The following is a 14488-nucleotide window of genomic DNA, read 5'->3' as shown; positions in this document are numbered from 1 at the left end:
TCCTGCCCTTCTTCAGCTGCTCAGGGCAAATAAGTGAGACGTCTGGTCCATGGGGGTGAGTGGGGACTACCCCACCAATCTCAACCTGCCTTCATGCCGCCACCACTCACCTGCCTTCTTACTTACAAGTGGTGGTTCTCCATCATTGTCTCTGGCTCCAGCTATCGTGGTGCCCCTCTCACTCCCACCAAACAGACAGCTGTCACATTCATTGGTTGATGCCGACCTTGAAAACCCTAAATGATACTGAGGTCCACCTCCAAGGGCCTTAAGAAGGTTCCCTCCAGCATTAATACACTCAAATGAGATTCCGTTTTTCAGTTGCTGTTTTTAATACTAGAAGCAGAATTTCAAGTCACACTAAGTTATTCTTTAGGCTTAGCTTATGAACTCAGGAAGAAAGGAAGGTGGGTCATGTCAAAGTACAAACTGGATATGGTAGAGAAAGGTATATGGTATATGAAGAGGGAGCCTGCACTGCGTGTACCTCTACAGGTAGGGTTATCCCTAAGTGTTGTATGTCCAGAAACTCTCCAGACATGTGATTCAATGATTCCTTTTCATCATTCAGGATGAATGAAAAATGAAGAGCAAACTTTATCTAAGGAGATACATTCATTCCCAAGGCAACTCAGGAGGAAAACAGTTATAAACATGCAAAGAATCAGGCAATAACTTTAGTTTTTGTGGCCAGGTGTTCCTTTGTGTTCAGATCAGGCCTCAGCACAAGAATGTAGCATTTGGGAATGAAGATGCAGCCCAGAAGCCCAGCACTAGAAGCCAAGATAGAGAAGATCTGCACAGCTACCATGTATTTCCCCTTTGTGCTCAGGTAGGTGGGCACAAAGGAGACCCAAACGCTGCAGAAGACCAGCATGCTGAAGGTGATTAACTTGGCTTCATTGAAGGCCCCAGGCAGCTTCCTGGCCATGAAAGCCACCGTGAAGCAGATGGCAGCCAGGAAGCCCATGTAACCCAGGACAGCATAAAACATGGCAACAGACCCTTCATTGCATTGCAGGGTGATCTCTCCGGGCTGGGAATGCTTGTCAGAGTCTGGGAATGGGGGAGAGATACCCAGCCAAATGATGCAAATGACCATTTCGACACTGGAGCAGGAAAGGACAATGGAGTTGGCCAGACTTTTCCCTAACCATCTCCTCACCCTGTTCCCTGGCTTTGTGGCCAGGAAGGCCAGCACCACCATGATGGTTTTGGACAGCAAAGAAGATACAGCAACTGAGAAGATGGTGCTGAAGGCCGTTTGTCGAAGGAGGCAGGTGACTTTCCTGGGACGGCCAAGGAAGAGGAAGGAGGACAAGAAGGACAGCAGGAGGGAGACAAGGAGGATGTAGGAGAGGTCCCTGTTGTTGGCTTTGACTATGGGAGTTTCCCTGTATTTAATGAAGATCCCTACAACAAAGCCTGTGGTTAAGGACAGGAAGAGAGCCAAAGAAGTCAGGAGAATCCCCAAATATTGTTTATATGATAGGAAGGTGATAATCCTCGGAATGCAGTGATCTCGGTCCTTGTTTGGATATTGTTCTTCTGGACATTTGGTGCAACGCTCTGCATCTGAGGAGGAGAAAAGGAATGGCTTTGGCTTTGCTTACAGACACAATCTATTACATGTCGAGAAATGCACTCATATGGGAGATATCAGAAAATGAGAATGTATTGTAAGAAAGGGAAGCTTTTTGGTGCATTTCCTTATGCAATAGTTTTTGGGCAGTAACACCACTTCATTTCCATATTTCATTTCACTTTTAATTTGTAAACTGGCTTTCTATATTGCTATGCAGAAGGAGGGTTACAAGCTGAAAAAACTACGAAATAGACAGCAAAGATCACAGACGTAATACACACAGACAAAGTCATAATAAAAGCATAACTTTAAAATAAACAACATATCAAATTAAGCAAAATTCAATACTATTCAATAATAATACTAAGGAATAATAAACAGTAAAATTTAATATTAGCAAAAAATAAACAGCTAACACTTATCATGTAGAATAAAGAATTACTAATCTATAATCAATAAAAAACAGCAAGTCACAATGAATAAAATACCACATAACATACAAGGATCAAACTAAGAAACAAGGACACACAACTTATAATTTATTTATTTTTAATATCCTTGAACTCCTCTCTTCCAAGCTGCTACAGCTGTTCTCAAACTCCTTGTCTGGGATATCCAATAACTTCCTGCTGAAATCCCATAATTTTTTATTGTTCTACAATGCTATGGAATGGAATTTTTACCTAATTTTTTTTATTATTGTGCCTCATGCTTTCTCTCTTTTAAATGAATTGCAATTTTCACTATTTCTCGTTTATTTTAAAGACATTTTTAATTCACTTTTGTGAGGGTGTTTCTGGTTGTCTGATCCAAGAAGGCTTGCTATAAAATAACCAAAGCTGTGCCTTATGGGCAGGGCAGGCTGAACCCAACTGGCATCCCAGAGGTTGCTTCCTGCGAGTCATTTCTTTCAAATTACTTCCCGGGAGGGGATTAAAAATCAAGAAAGGATCTGCATCCAAATATGTCTTTAGAATCTTCCCAGAATGTGTCTGACTAATATGTTGCCCTATTCATATTTTCCCAACAAACTCCATCTCCTGTGGCGTCACCCACCTTCCTGTGTAGATATGGTCCCTTCCGCACACGGAACACAAGCATAGCAGCAAACCGGCTTCCCTTCTTGAACCACCTTGGCATATCCTGGGCGACACCTTTTGGTACACCTGGCGTGAGGCACAGTCTAGCCATAAATAAAAGATGCACATTAAAGGGGAAGTGTCAGCAATATTTGTGCATATGGAACTCAGAGTCTGGAAAGAACCCGACAGGGTCTCCAGTCCCACAAGAAAGCACCCTTGATGTAAGGCGTGCCAACTTGAGTAAAATATTGTGGGGACCCAGGTAAGCCGCATAACACATAATTGATGCCCATCAAGTTTATCGGGCCGCAGTCCCCTCTAATATTTTATTGCGGGGGCCAATAGGAGTTCCTAGGAGTTGGCTATTTGCTTGATGTAGAACAGAAACCTCCCTACTGTGTTTGCTTTTTAAACAATAAGAATAATTATTTATTTATACCGCACCCATCTGGCTGGGTTTCCCCAGCCACTCTGGGCGGCTTCCAACAAAAGATTAGAAATACATTAAAACATCAATCATTAAGAGGGCTGCCTTCAGATGTCTTCTAAAAGTCACAACACATAATCGATGCCCATCAACTTTATGGGGCCCCAGCCCCCTCAAATATTTTAATGTGGGGGCCAAAGCCCCCACAGCTCCTAGGAGTTGGCTCCTATGCTTTATGTAAACGGCCTTGGCCCAGTATACCTGAAGGAGCGTCTCCACCCCCATCGTTCTGCCCGGAAACTGAGGTCCAGCACCAAGGGCCTTCTGGCGGTTCTCTCATTGCGAGAAGCAAAGCTACAGGGAACCAGGCAGAGGGCCTTTTCGGGAGTGGCGCCCGCCCTGTGGAATGCCCTCCCATCAGATGTCAAAGCGATAAACAACTACCTGACATTCAGAAGACATCTTAAGGCAGCCCTGTTCAGGGAAGATTTTAATGTGTGACATTTTAGTGTATTTTTGGATTCTGTGGAAGCCTCCCAAAGTGGCTGGGGAGGCCCAGCCAGATGGGGGAGGTACAAATAATAAATTATTATTACTATTATTATTATGTAGAATGGAAGCCTCCCTGCTGTGTTTGCTTTTTAAATAATAACAATAACAATAACAATTTATTTATACCCCACCCATCTGGCTGGGTTTCCACAGCCACTCTGGGAGGCTGCCCACAAAAGATTAGGAATACATTACAACATCAATCATTAAGAACTTCCCTGAACATGGCTACCTTCACATGTCTTATAAAAGTCAGGTAGTTGTTTATTTCCTTGACATCTGATGTGAGGGCGTACCACGGGGCAGGCACCACTACCGAGAAGGCCCTCTGCCTGGTTCCCTGTAACCTCACTTCTTGCAGGGAGGGAACCACAAGAAGGCCCTCAGAGTTGGACCTCAGTGTCTGGGCTGAACGTTGGGGGTGGAGACGCTCCTTCAGATATACTGGGCTGAGGCGGTTTAGGGTTTTAAAGGTCAGCACCAACACTTGGTATTGTGCTCGGAAATGTACTGAAAAGAGTATTATTGCATAGGTCTTTGAACTACTGGACTGAGGCACAGTCTAATAAAAATAAAAAACAAGGTACATACAGGGGAAGTATTTGTTTGCCACGAGTATTTGTGTCAATGGAGTTGATTCATAGAGTTTGGAAACAACCCAACAAGTTCTCTAGGCACAGGGCAAAAGATGCAGAAACAAAATAAAAGAAAGGAAAAATCCCATCCCAGAACAGCAGCAATAAAACACTCTGATGAAGAGCAGTATTTAAACATAGAGTATGATCACATCTTATGCAGGGGTTACATTCCGGGGAAGGAGTAGTATATGCAAAAATGTATATACAGTGGTACCTTGGTTCCTGAATGGCTTGGCTCCCAAACAAATCAGTTCCTGAACGCTGCAAACCCGGAACATTTTTCAGAAGCCAAACGTCCAACGTGGCTTTTAGTTGAGTGCAGGAAGCTCCTGCAGCCAATTGGAAGCCGTTCTATGGTTTTCGAACAGTTTGGGGAGCTGAGCCGACTTCTGGAATGGATTAAGTTCAAGAACCAAAATCCCACTGCACTCGAATGAGCCCCTTGGAACGGCTCCTGCACAACCACCCTGACCTTCCGGAGCTGGCATGCCAAGCAGGCCTTACTCCCAAGCTCTCTCTTTTGCTCCCTGGGCTCCAGGATGCTCTTGCGTGGGCTCTGCGATGTTCTCATGAGATCTCGCAGGGCCGGGCTGGATTAACCATTAAGCAGAATAAGCACGTGCTTAGGGCATCCAGGGAAGGCGGGGACCACAGGAATTTATCTGTTGCTGGATTTACCATGGACCATATTGTGCAGCTCAATCAGGTTCCACAAAAAAGGCTCCCACAATATATGAACTTACATGTGTGTGTGTATCTGCACATGAAGAGCATTATACACATTTAATTACTTAATTAATTATAATGAAAGCATCAGCCAAACTTCCAAAAGATTATACCTGAATTCCTCTTGGGAATTCGACAGATTACTAGAGCTTAATGTGTATCATGTGGAATAAAGGGTCTCTTACCTGGTTGAACCTCTTGGGCCACACAATAGCTTCTGGGTTAATGGCGAGCTTGAAGTCAGTGGATGCCTCTCTCTCTATACTCCCAATTTTCACTCTAACACAAGACTCATTGGGAAGCACCACCCAATTCTCAATATCAAACATGATGGGCAGCTCCCCATTCTCACCCAAATACAGTCCGCCCATGGAAGTGTTCAACAACCGGGTTTCTCTTAAGAAAGGGTGAAGCTGGAATGACAGGGAAAACACCAGCATTTCAAAGCATTTTGGACATCACATCCCTTCTTCCTTTGAGCTCCAAAGTCCTGGCATACCTGGCCTCGTTGGAATCTACAGAGAACTTAACACCCAAACTTAGAAAGCATTTTAGATGCCTCATCCCTGCTTCCTTGGAACTCAAAACTCCTGTTGTGCCAAAACGTATCCTACTGGCAAGACTAAACAGACACCCTCCAGGTGGACGGACATCTTCTTTTAATTTGTTTTGGCTTCTTTTGGTTTTATTATATGGTCTTATGTTTTTTATTGCAGTAGACCACCTTGGTATTTTATGAAATACACATTATATATATATTTCAGCAGGAGCCTAAAAAAAGAATCTAAATCTAAATAAATAAAACAAAAACCTTTTCCTCACTGTTGCATTCATGTCTAAATCAATGGGAATGATTATTGTAAAGTTGGTAGAAAGAACTTTGATTTCTAGAAAGGGAAAGGAAATACCTGCCATAGCTGTAGCCTTTGACATGCCAACTGGTCTCCTCCACCCGCCATCAACATCTGCTTTGATCTGGATGAACAGGCAACATTTAAAGCATGTGCCATGATTTGGACACTGAAGTATGTTCTGTGGCTGTCTTGAGACAGAACAGTCTGCAGCTCCTCTTCAGATGGCACCTCCGGATTCTCCACATCTCTGCATCTTGTCCAACCTCTCACAGCGAGGACGTGCTTTGAGTATGAACAACTAAATGCTTTTTGCCGAGAAAGATAAAGAAGATGGGACTCTGATTTACAGCAGTCATGTTTGCTCCTTATTTTGGTCTTCATTACAAAGGAGAATGAACCATGGATATACTTCAAGATCTTGGGACCATAATATAAATTGATGTCAATGTCTTGAAAAGCTGTTGTGAGCCATACTTTTTGTCCAATTTGTTTCTCGTGTTCTCGTTGTAGTATAATGATTAAAAGGAATTCCCTACAACTGCTAACATAGTAAAGGAATACATTGGTCTGTCTCCGTAGGGCAATTAATTCACTTTGTGTGAACATCTTAGGTTCATTCTTTTCTGATATTCTTATTGAAAAGGCAACACCAATTCCATTGCTGGCCATCAGAGATGTCAAGGCATTCAAGAACTTTTCTCCATTCTCATTCTCTGGAGCAAAGAGGCCGATCCACGTCCATCCGAAATGCTGGAAGAACTTTACAATCCCCAAGTACTGAACTTCTTCATTGGGGACCGTACGGTAGACAAAAGGGACTTTGGTGTTCTCATCAACAACCCCAGGTACAAAGCCATAACTAATCTGGAGTGGGGAGGAAAAATACAATGTTTCATTTTCAAAGATGGCGGCTAACAGATTGAGGTTGAATCCTGACAAGACAGAAGTACTGTTTTTGGGGGACAGGAGGTGGGCAGGTGTGGAGGATTCCCTGGTCCTGAATGGGGTAACTGTGCCCCTGAAGGACCAGGTACGCAGCCTGGGAGTCATTTTGGACTCACAGCTGTCCATGGAGGCGCAGATTAACTCTGTGTCCAGGGCAGCTGTCTACCAGCTCCACCTGGTACGCAGGCTAAGACCCTACCTCCCCGCGGACTGTCTCGCCAGAGTGGTGCATGCTCTAGTTATCTCACGCTTGGACTACTGCAACACGCTCTACGTGAGGCTACCTTTGAAGGTGACCCGGAAACTACAATTAATCCAGAATGCGGCAGCTAGACTGGTGACTGGGAGTGGCCGCCGGGACCACATAACACCGGTTCTGAGAGATCTGCATTGGCTCCCAGTACGTTTCCGAGCATGATTCAAAGTGTTGGTGCTGACCTTTAAAGCCCTAAACGGCCTCGGTCCTGTATACCTGAAGGAGCGTCTCCACCCCCATCGTTCAGCCCGGACACTGAGATCCAGCGCCGAGGGCCTTCTGGCGGTTCCCTCATTGCGAGAAGTGAGGCTACAGGGAACCAGACAGAGGGCCTTCTCGGTAGTGGCGCCCGCCCTGTGGAACGCCCTCCCATCAGATGTCAAAGAGATAAAGAATTACCTGACATTCAGAAGACATCTTAAGGCAGCCCTGTTCAGGGAAGTTTTTAATATGTAATGCTGTACTGTTTTTAACACTGATTGGGAGCCGCCCAGAGTGGCTGGGGAAACTCAGCCAGATGGGCGGGGTATAAATAATAAATTATTATTATTATTATTATTATTATTATTATTAAGAACAGATTTAGCCTGAAACACTTAATACCTAACAAATGTTGTGCTGACTGGTGCTGATAGTTTTATTTTGGAACTTTGGGAGGCTGCAACCCTAGCAAAGTCTCCGTGTTATTATTAATAATAATAATAATAATAATAATAATAATAATAATAATAATAATTTATTTATACCCCGCTCATCTGGCGAGGATTGCCTAGCCACTCTGGGCGGCTTCCAACAGAACACTAAAATACAATAACCTATTAAACATTAAAAGCTTCCCTAAACAGGGAATAAACTTTAGAATCATAGAGTTGGAAGCGACCCTGAGGTTCATCTTGTCCTCCCCCCTGCAATGCAGCTGTCCCATACGGGGATCAAGCCTGCAACCTTGATGTTGGCAGCACCACACTCTAACCCACTGAACTATCTAGGTCAGGGGTCTGCAACCCGCGGCTCCAGAGCCACATGTGCCTCTTTTACACCTTTGTGTAAAAGACACCAGCGAGGGGAGGATGCGCATTGTGTGCCCCGACACTCCCCACTGTGGTGGGCGCTGTACTGGCTGTGACGTCGCATGGGGGCGATGCGTGCATTAGTCATGCACCGTCCCGACGTCACGTTCCCGCCCGCCCGCCCGCTACATTGTAAGGGGCATGTATGCTGGTCACTGTTTTGAAGGGGAGTGAAGAACACACACACACAAAAAGGTAACTTGTTAATTTAACGTTTATTTCTATGAGGAGGAGTAATTCTGAGGGGTCAAACAAAGAAATAATAAAAAAGTGACAAAAAAGTTATTTTTATAATGAGGAGTTTTGCGGCTCCCAGTTTTTTTTTTCCTTCAGAAACAGGTCCAAGTGGCTCTTTTTGTCTTAAAGGTTGCAGACCCCTGATCTAGGTTAACATAGTTCAGGATTTTCTCCCTCTTTGATGCCTCTTTTTGCTGACGATAATGAGAATTTATTTTGCTGCTGAACCTCTTTTGTGTCCCTCCATGCCCCACCCTTCATACCTGTGGGATTTTGTACATGCCTGACGTGATTGAAATCACTTTGGAGATGATGGAATCGGCTCCTTCAAGAACAGCCAAGATATTATTCCATTTTCCACAGCGATAGTTTGGAATATTGCTTTCCCCACCTGCAAGCAGGTCTAGCATGGCATCGGAAGTGATCCTTTCATTGTAATAGTTCTCATAGAGGCTGTAGCCCAGAGTGATGTTGGGTAAGAGCCTGGGATCCCGGTTGATCTCTTGGATGGTGAACAAGAAGGACAAGATATGCCCAAAAAACCTACTCGGCATACTGTAAGAAATCAATCAATTAAAACCATTCACCACTTAATGAAAATAAATTGTATTTGATTCCCAATTAGTGGTCTGCATTAGGGCTGCCATACAGACATAGAAGGAAGACGGCAGTTGGAAACAGTGTCCAGGTGCTAATCACTGGAATTTCCTTTAAAATAACTCAAAATAACTTTTGTGTCTGGATTTTCATTGTTGCAATAGGGGGACTCTAGTCTGTATGTTTGTTTGAAGGGTGAGAAGAGACATATCCTTCTCACAAGATGAAAATCCATTTGCCACTTAAGAATTAAAATATAAGAATTTCTCAAGAGGAGAAGCACACATCTTCAAAGAAGGAAAGTGAAGAAAACATTCTTTGTTCCGTATGTGTGATAAATATGGGGCCATGGCTGCTAAGGCTAGTATTGGCTGCTTCAAAGGAGTTGCATAAAGAGCCAACTGCAATGGAGAGCTAAGTCTGTTTAGAGGCTCTATTTGATTAGTATGGCTTATTTTCAATAGGCATGATTCAGATTGGGCTGTTATTTAAGAAAGGTCAGTTTCAACCAGTCTTTCTGTGAAACAAACCATCAGAAGGATGTATTTCCTTCCGTCTCTCCTGTGCAAGTGAATTCAGGTGTCTGGCACAGCACAATCTTAGGAATGTAGATTGCTTCTGGGGGGGGGGGAGTGAAGCAGAGGAAAAAGTCCCTGGAGCCAAATTAATTCCCAGAAGCACTGAACTTGGCTAAGCTTGCAATTGCGTGTCTCATTCTGCATCAAGGGAGGCTTCTTTTGTAGTTCCAGTTTGAGATAATGTCCACTTAAACTAACATTTCATCCAGCCGGATAGTTTCCTTGTCATTCATATTGCTCCCTGTGTGGACTGTTCAATCTCAATGCAATGGCAGTCGCAGACACTACTGGTAATTCTGCTGATATCTTCTGGGAGGTTATTTCAGACAGGGAAGGGATGGAATCAAATGCCCTCCCAAATATCATCATAAAAGACCTCTGTTTTGTTTGTTTAAATATGTTTTGTTTTGGTTTTCAACAGTAACACTATAAACTTGACAAGAACAGCAAACACAACACTTGGAGTATATGTTATTGGAAGTAACCTTAAGGTACATACATAATAGGCTCACTGGTTAATCAGTCCTCTCCATAGAGATACATGTGTTATAGGGGGTTGCAATAATTGTGCTGGATTCTTAATGTGATCTGTAAATAACAAGTACATGCTTAAAATTTGGCTTTCTTTACCAGTCCATTAAAAACTCTGCTGCATTGGGTCAAGTGTTCAGAAAGTGCTATTTCCCATACACCTGCATACCAGGAACACAAAGTAGGATTTTCTCCTGTGTCCCACTCATCTCATGAATGCAGGTGTGATCATTCAGTGAATCATTTTGATGCCTGATCAGGTTCATTTATACACTTGTGTTCTTCAGCAAGCAGCACAGAAGGTAAAAATAGAGCACGTCTGGGAACATGCAACCCACTAGCTGCTGCGAAACTCAAGCTCCCTTCAGCCCCTGCCAGCATGGCCAGTGATCAGGGGTGATGGGAGCTGTAGTCCTGCAACATCTGCAAGACCATGAAATCCTCACCCCTAAAATGGAGACTATTTTCCTAGTAACCAGGAGCCATTGAGGTGCAGTAGAAAAACGTGACGTCCTTCTGCATATAATTACTTACTCTTGCTTAAACCTGGTCAATGGGGGCTGCGAAAAGATGTATGGAAGCTGCAGACCAAACATATTTGGAGATATTATCCCGCCAATGAGGAAGTCGCCAGTCTGGAAATAATTCTGTGCTTTGATTCCTTCCCGGATCGGATTCAAGGGGCATTTTGCCTTCAGGTTTCTGCAGGATTCAAGCAAAATGATCAGCATCAGCCTCTGGGATCTCATTCTGACTGACTGCTACACCTCTCTTGTGAGTGTTCCTCTCTCCCCCGTAGCCAGCTACATCAGAAGAAGCCCCAAAACTCTTATTTATCCAATATGGGTAGTGCTCAGCTATACCTTCAGAGCCATTAAACCTCACACAGATGTACCCCACCCCTCTTACTCTCAGTCTTGACTCAGTCTGTCTCTGACACAGGTGATCTTCTGTGCATCAACTTTTTCCTCAGGAACAAGGAAGAATAAATCACTATGATTTTGATAATTATAAGGGGAAGGAAGTTCATCTCTGGAATAACCTGAAGTCTCTGTGTGGCCTGAGGAGCAGGAGCAGAGTTGGTGATAAACATGTTTGGGAGGAAACAAAGTCGCTGCTCCAAAGTTTGACATGGGTCACGTGGTGAGTGAGAGTTTGGCATGAACTTTGCTGCTGACAAGGGCATTAGAAGAGTCCTGCTGCTGGTTCAGTTCAAAGCTTAATCCAATCCAGTATCCTGTTGCACCCAGTGGCCAACCCAAGTTGATGGCAACAGCTCTTTCCTGGAATTGATTCCAGCAACTGGCATTCAGAAATATGCAGCCTCTGATCCTGGCAGACATGTGATAGCCTTTTAAATGTGCCTCAGTAAGCAGCTGAAACAAAATAAAATATAATTCCTTCCAGTAGGGCTGGACCCTACAAAGTTGATGGGTATTCCCATCCAAATGGTGTGTACGCACTGCATCATGTGATCATTTGTGTGGGGCATGGCTTACCTGGGTCCCCACAATATTTTATTCAAGTTGGCACCCCAGACATCAAGGGTGCTTTCTTGTGGGACTGGAGACCCTGCTCTCCAAGGAGGTTCGGCTGCTACCTTCATTGTACACCTTTAGGTGCCAAGCGAAGTGTTCCTTTTTAACCAGGCCTTTGCCTGATTGACATCCGATGCCCTTTTAAATGTCTGCTGGTGGAGGGATTATTGGTTAGTTTGTGTTCTTTTTTATTATGTATTTTGTCTTTTTTACATTGTCTTTTTATGTTGTGAACCACCCTGACATCTATGACTGATGGGCGCTATAGAAATTTAATTAAAAAAAATTAGAATAAGAATAAAAACAAACTGAGGTGTCTGGCTTAGCTTGTTTCTGACTACCTAATATCAAGTTTCAGCCATATCCTTCCATGTACTAAGTTTTCTCCTAGTCTTGTACTTTTGATCCTCATAATAACTCATAATAATATTTCTCTTCCACAAACTATGTGTAACAACCTTGTAGATTTCCATATGACCTTTTATCTGTGTCCGTCATCTAGCTAGTTTAATGTCCCTTTTCTTCTAATTTAGCTAAGTTCATTTTGCACTTTAGCAATTCAGTTCACAATGTCTTGAACAGCTTAGGAAATTCAGCTATGAATAATGTGCAGTCTAACTCAAGATAGAAGAGCAGGAATGATTTCAAGCAACAATGGGCAACTCCGCAATTGCTATTAACGAAGAATCGGGAATCAGAAGCTTTAAGAGGTCTACTGTCAATTATATATGTCCTCCGCATCAGAAGTGAGCTAAGGGAACTTTGACGAGGATGCTTTTGGACCTTTTTCTTGCCATACACATGGTTAGCTGTAATTGCAGTTAGAGGAACCTGCTTGGCTATGCAGTGGGGAGGGGCCTATTGGCGCATTGTTTTTTAATTTTGTATTTTGTGGTTTCATAGTTATACTTTGATTTTGTTCTGTGAACCGCCCTGAGACCTCCCGGTATAGGTTGGTATATAAATTCAATAAATAATGATAATAATAATATTTGTGGAGTTTACTGCAGCCCTCTGGAAAATATTATCTGGGATCCATATTGTTTTTTAATTCCAACAACAACCTGTGGTTCCACTCAAGATTCAGTGGGGTGGGGACATTCCACTCTACAATTCTACAACTGGACAAAGGCCTCAGTTTATTTATAGCGTCCTGATCTTGCTCTATGGCCAAACTCCCACTGTAGCTTACAAATATCATTCCGAAGACTCCCTATGACCTCCAGCTTATAATTTTAAAAGACATGGATAATAATAATAATAATAATAATAATAATAATAATAATAATAATAATTTATTTATATCCCGCCCTCCCCAGCCGAAGCCGGGCTCAGAGGGGCTAACAACAATAAAAGTAGCACAGCATTCTAAAATCAATTCATTTTAAAATCAATTCAAATCAAATTAATGGCAACCATTGGGCTAGAGTTTTGTGAGGATTACCAAAGGAGGGGGTCAGACTGTGCCTTGGCCAAAGGCCTGGTGGAACAGCTCTGTCTTGCAGGCCCTGAGGAAATATGTCAAGTCCCGCAGTGCCCTAGTCTCTTGGGACAGAGCGTTCCACCAGATCGGGGCCACAGCCAAAAAAGCCCTGGCTCTGGTTGAGGCCAGCCTAGCCTCCCTGTGGCCCAGGACCTCCAAGATGTTTTTATTTGAAGACCGTAAGGAGCAAAAGGAAAACAGATTAGAAACTCCCCTCAGCCTTGGCCTCCACAAACAGTGATCAGGATGATAGGAGCCGGAGTCCAGCAGCGCCTGAAGGGCCACTGTCTCCCTATCCCTGAAATAAGAACTATTTCCCTGTTAAAGGGAACCATTGAAGGTGTGGTGGAGAAGCCTGATATCCATGATGTATTTAATTATTTACACTTTAAGCTTGGTTACTGGGGGCTGGGAAAAGTTCTATGGAAGTTGCTCACCAAAGCTTCTTGGAGATTCCGCTAATGAGGAAGTCTCCAGGCCATGAGTAACTCTACCACTCAATTTTCTACCCTCGTCAAATTTAAGGAGCACTTTGCTTTCAGTTTCTCACAGACCTGTCATGTGACAAAGACACATGAGAGCAGAAGCAGCAAAGCAGGCTGGGAAGTGCTGGGACTGCACAGTCATTTGGGCCTCCTAAAGTTATTCAGGCCTGACTGCTAACTGCTGGGTGACTCTGACATGTGACAAAGTAGCCAGTTTCTCTTTTGTGCTCTCTGTAAGAAATCAGAGTCTGTCTGCTTCAGTTGTGAGCAGAGTCAGTATGTAATCTCAGTCCAACTGCTTGGAACCATGTTGTTTATGAAGAAGTTTATTTTAAAGTAGTAGAGCTTTTATTCTTTAAAACTCTGCATTATTAATTTACGCTGCGCGTCAAGACTTGATGGTGCATTAGAAGCAGAGGCGGCAGCAGAAGCCGCAGCAGGGAGGTCATTCTGGCTTGGCCTCCTACACCTCTATTTTGACCTCTCCTTTCTCCCCCACAGCCAGGTCATCAGAAGAAGTCAACACCCTCCAGCACAGTGTGATACGTATAACCTTGGGCTTCCTTGGCTTCTGATGTTTGGGCAATTGCCAGAGTTTTCTCTTGAGCTTTGGGAAGAATAAATCACTATCATTTTTATAATTCTAAGAGGAAGAAAGTTCCCAGGATCTCTACATGGTTGAAGGGGCAGGGACAGAGCTGGAAAAATATGTTTACACCAAATCACAGATGTGGCTTCAAACTGCAACATACGTCACTTGCATTTCGGGGATGAGTTTGGCTTGAACTTTGCTAAGAACAGCCCTGCTGGGTTAGTCCAAACTCCCATCTAGTCCTGCAACACAGTGGCCAATCAGACATTGCTGAGAAGCTCACAAGCAGGGCATGAAACCAATGGGCCTTGC

General features: G+C 43.6%; 1 protein-coding gene across 1 annotated transcript; it reads right to left on the bottom strand.

Moving 5' to 3' along the window:
• Positions 1–328: 328 nt before the first annotated feature.
• Positions 329–11185, bottom strand: LOC309336561 (vomeronasal type-2 receptor 26-like). Its single transcript, XM_081852505.1, has 6 exons — positions 10613–11185; positions 8636–8927; positions 5919–6728; positions 5196–5423; positions 2642–2768; positions 329–1575 (listed from the first exon to the last, which is right to left on the bottom strand). The coding sequence occupies exons 1-6, from the start codon at positions 10825–10827 to the stop codon at positions 665–667; spliced, it is 2583 nt and encodes an 860-aa protein (XP_081708631.1). The 5' UTR covers positions 10828–11185; the 3' UTR covers positions 329–664.
• Between the last annotated feature and the right edge of the window lie 3303 nt (positions 11186–14488).

This window comes from Podarcis erhardii (assembly GCF_964252035.2).
Source record: "Podarcis erhardii genome assembly, chromosome: 2".
NCBI lineage: Eukaryota > Metazoa > Chordata > Lepidosauria > Squamata > Lacertidae > Podarcis > Podarcis erhardii.
This window is presented reverse-complemented; position numbering and strand designations above follow the sequence as displayed.

What these genes read in the sequence shown, in the direction of transcription:
- LOC309336561 (XM_081852505.1), bottom strand. Translation starts at nt 10,827, where the DNA reads ATGAGATCCCAGAGGCTGATGCTGATCATTTTGCTTGAATCCTGCAGA. An exon ending in TTGACCAGGTTTAAGCAAGA is followed by an intron (nt 8,928 to 10,612) that starts GTAAGTAATTAT and finishes GATTTCTTACAG; the next exon opens with TATGCCGAGTAGGTTTTTTG. An exon ending in GGCCCAAGAGGTTCAACCAG is followed by an intron (nt 2,769 to 5,195) that starts GTAAGAGACCCT and finishes ATTTATGGCTAG; the next exon opens with ACTGTGCCTCACGCCAGGTG.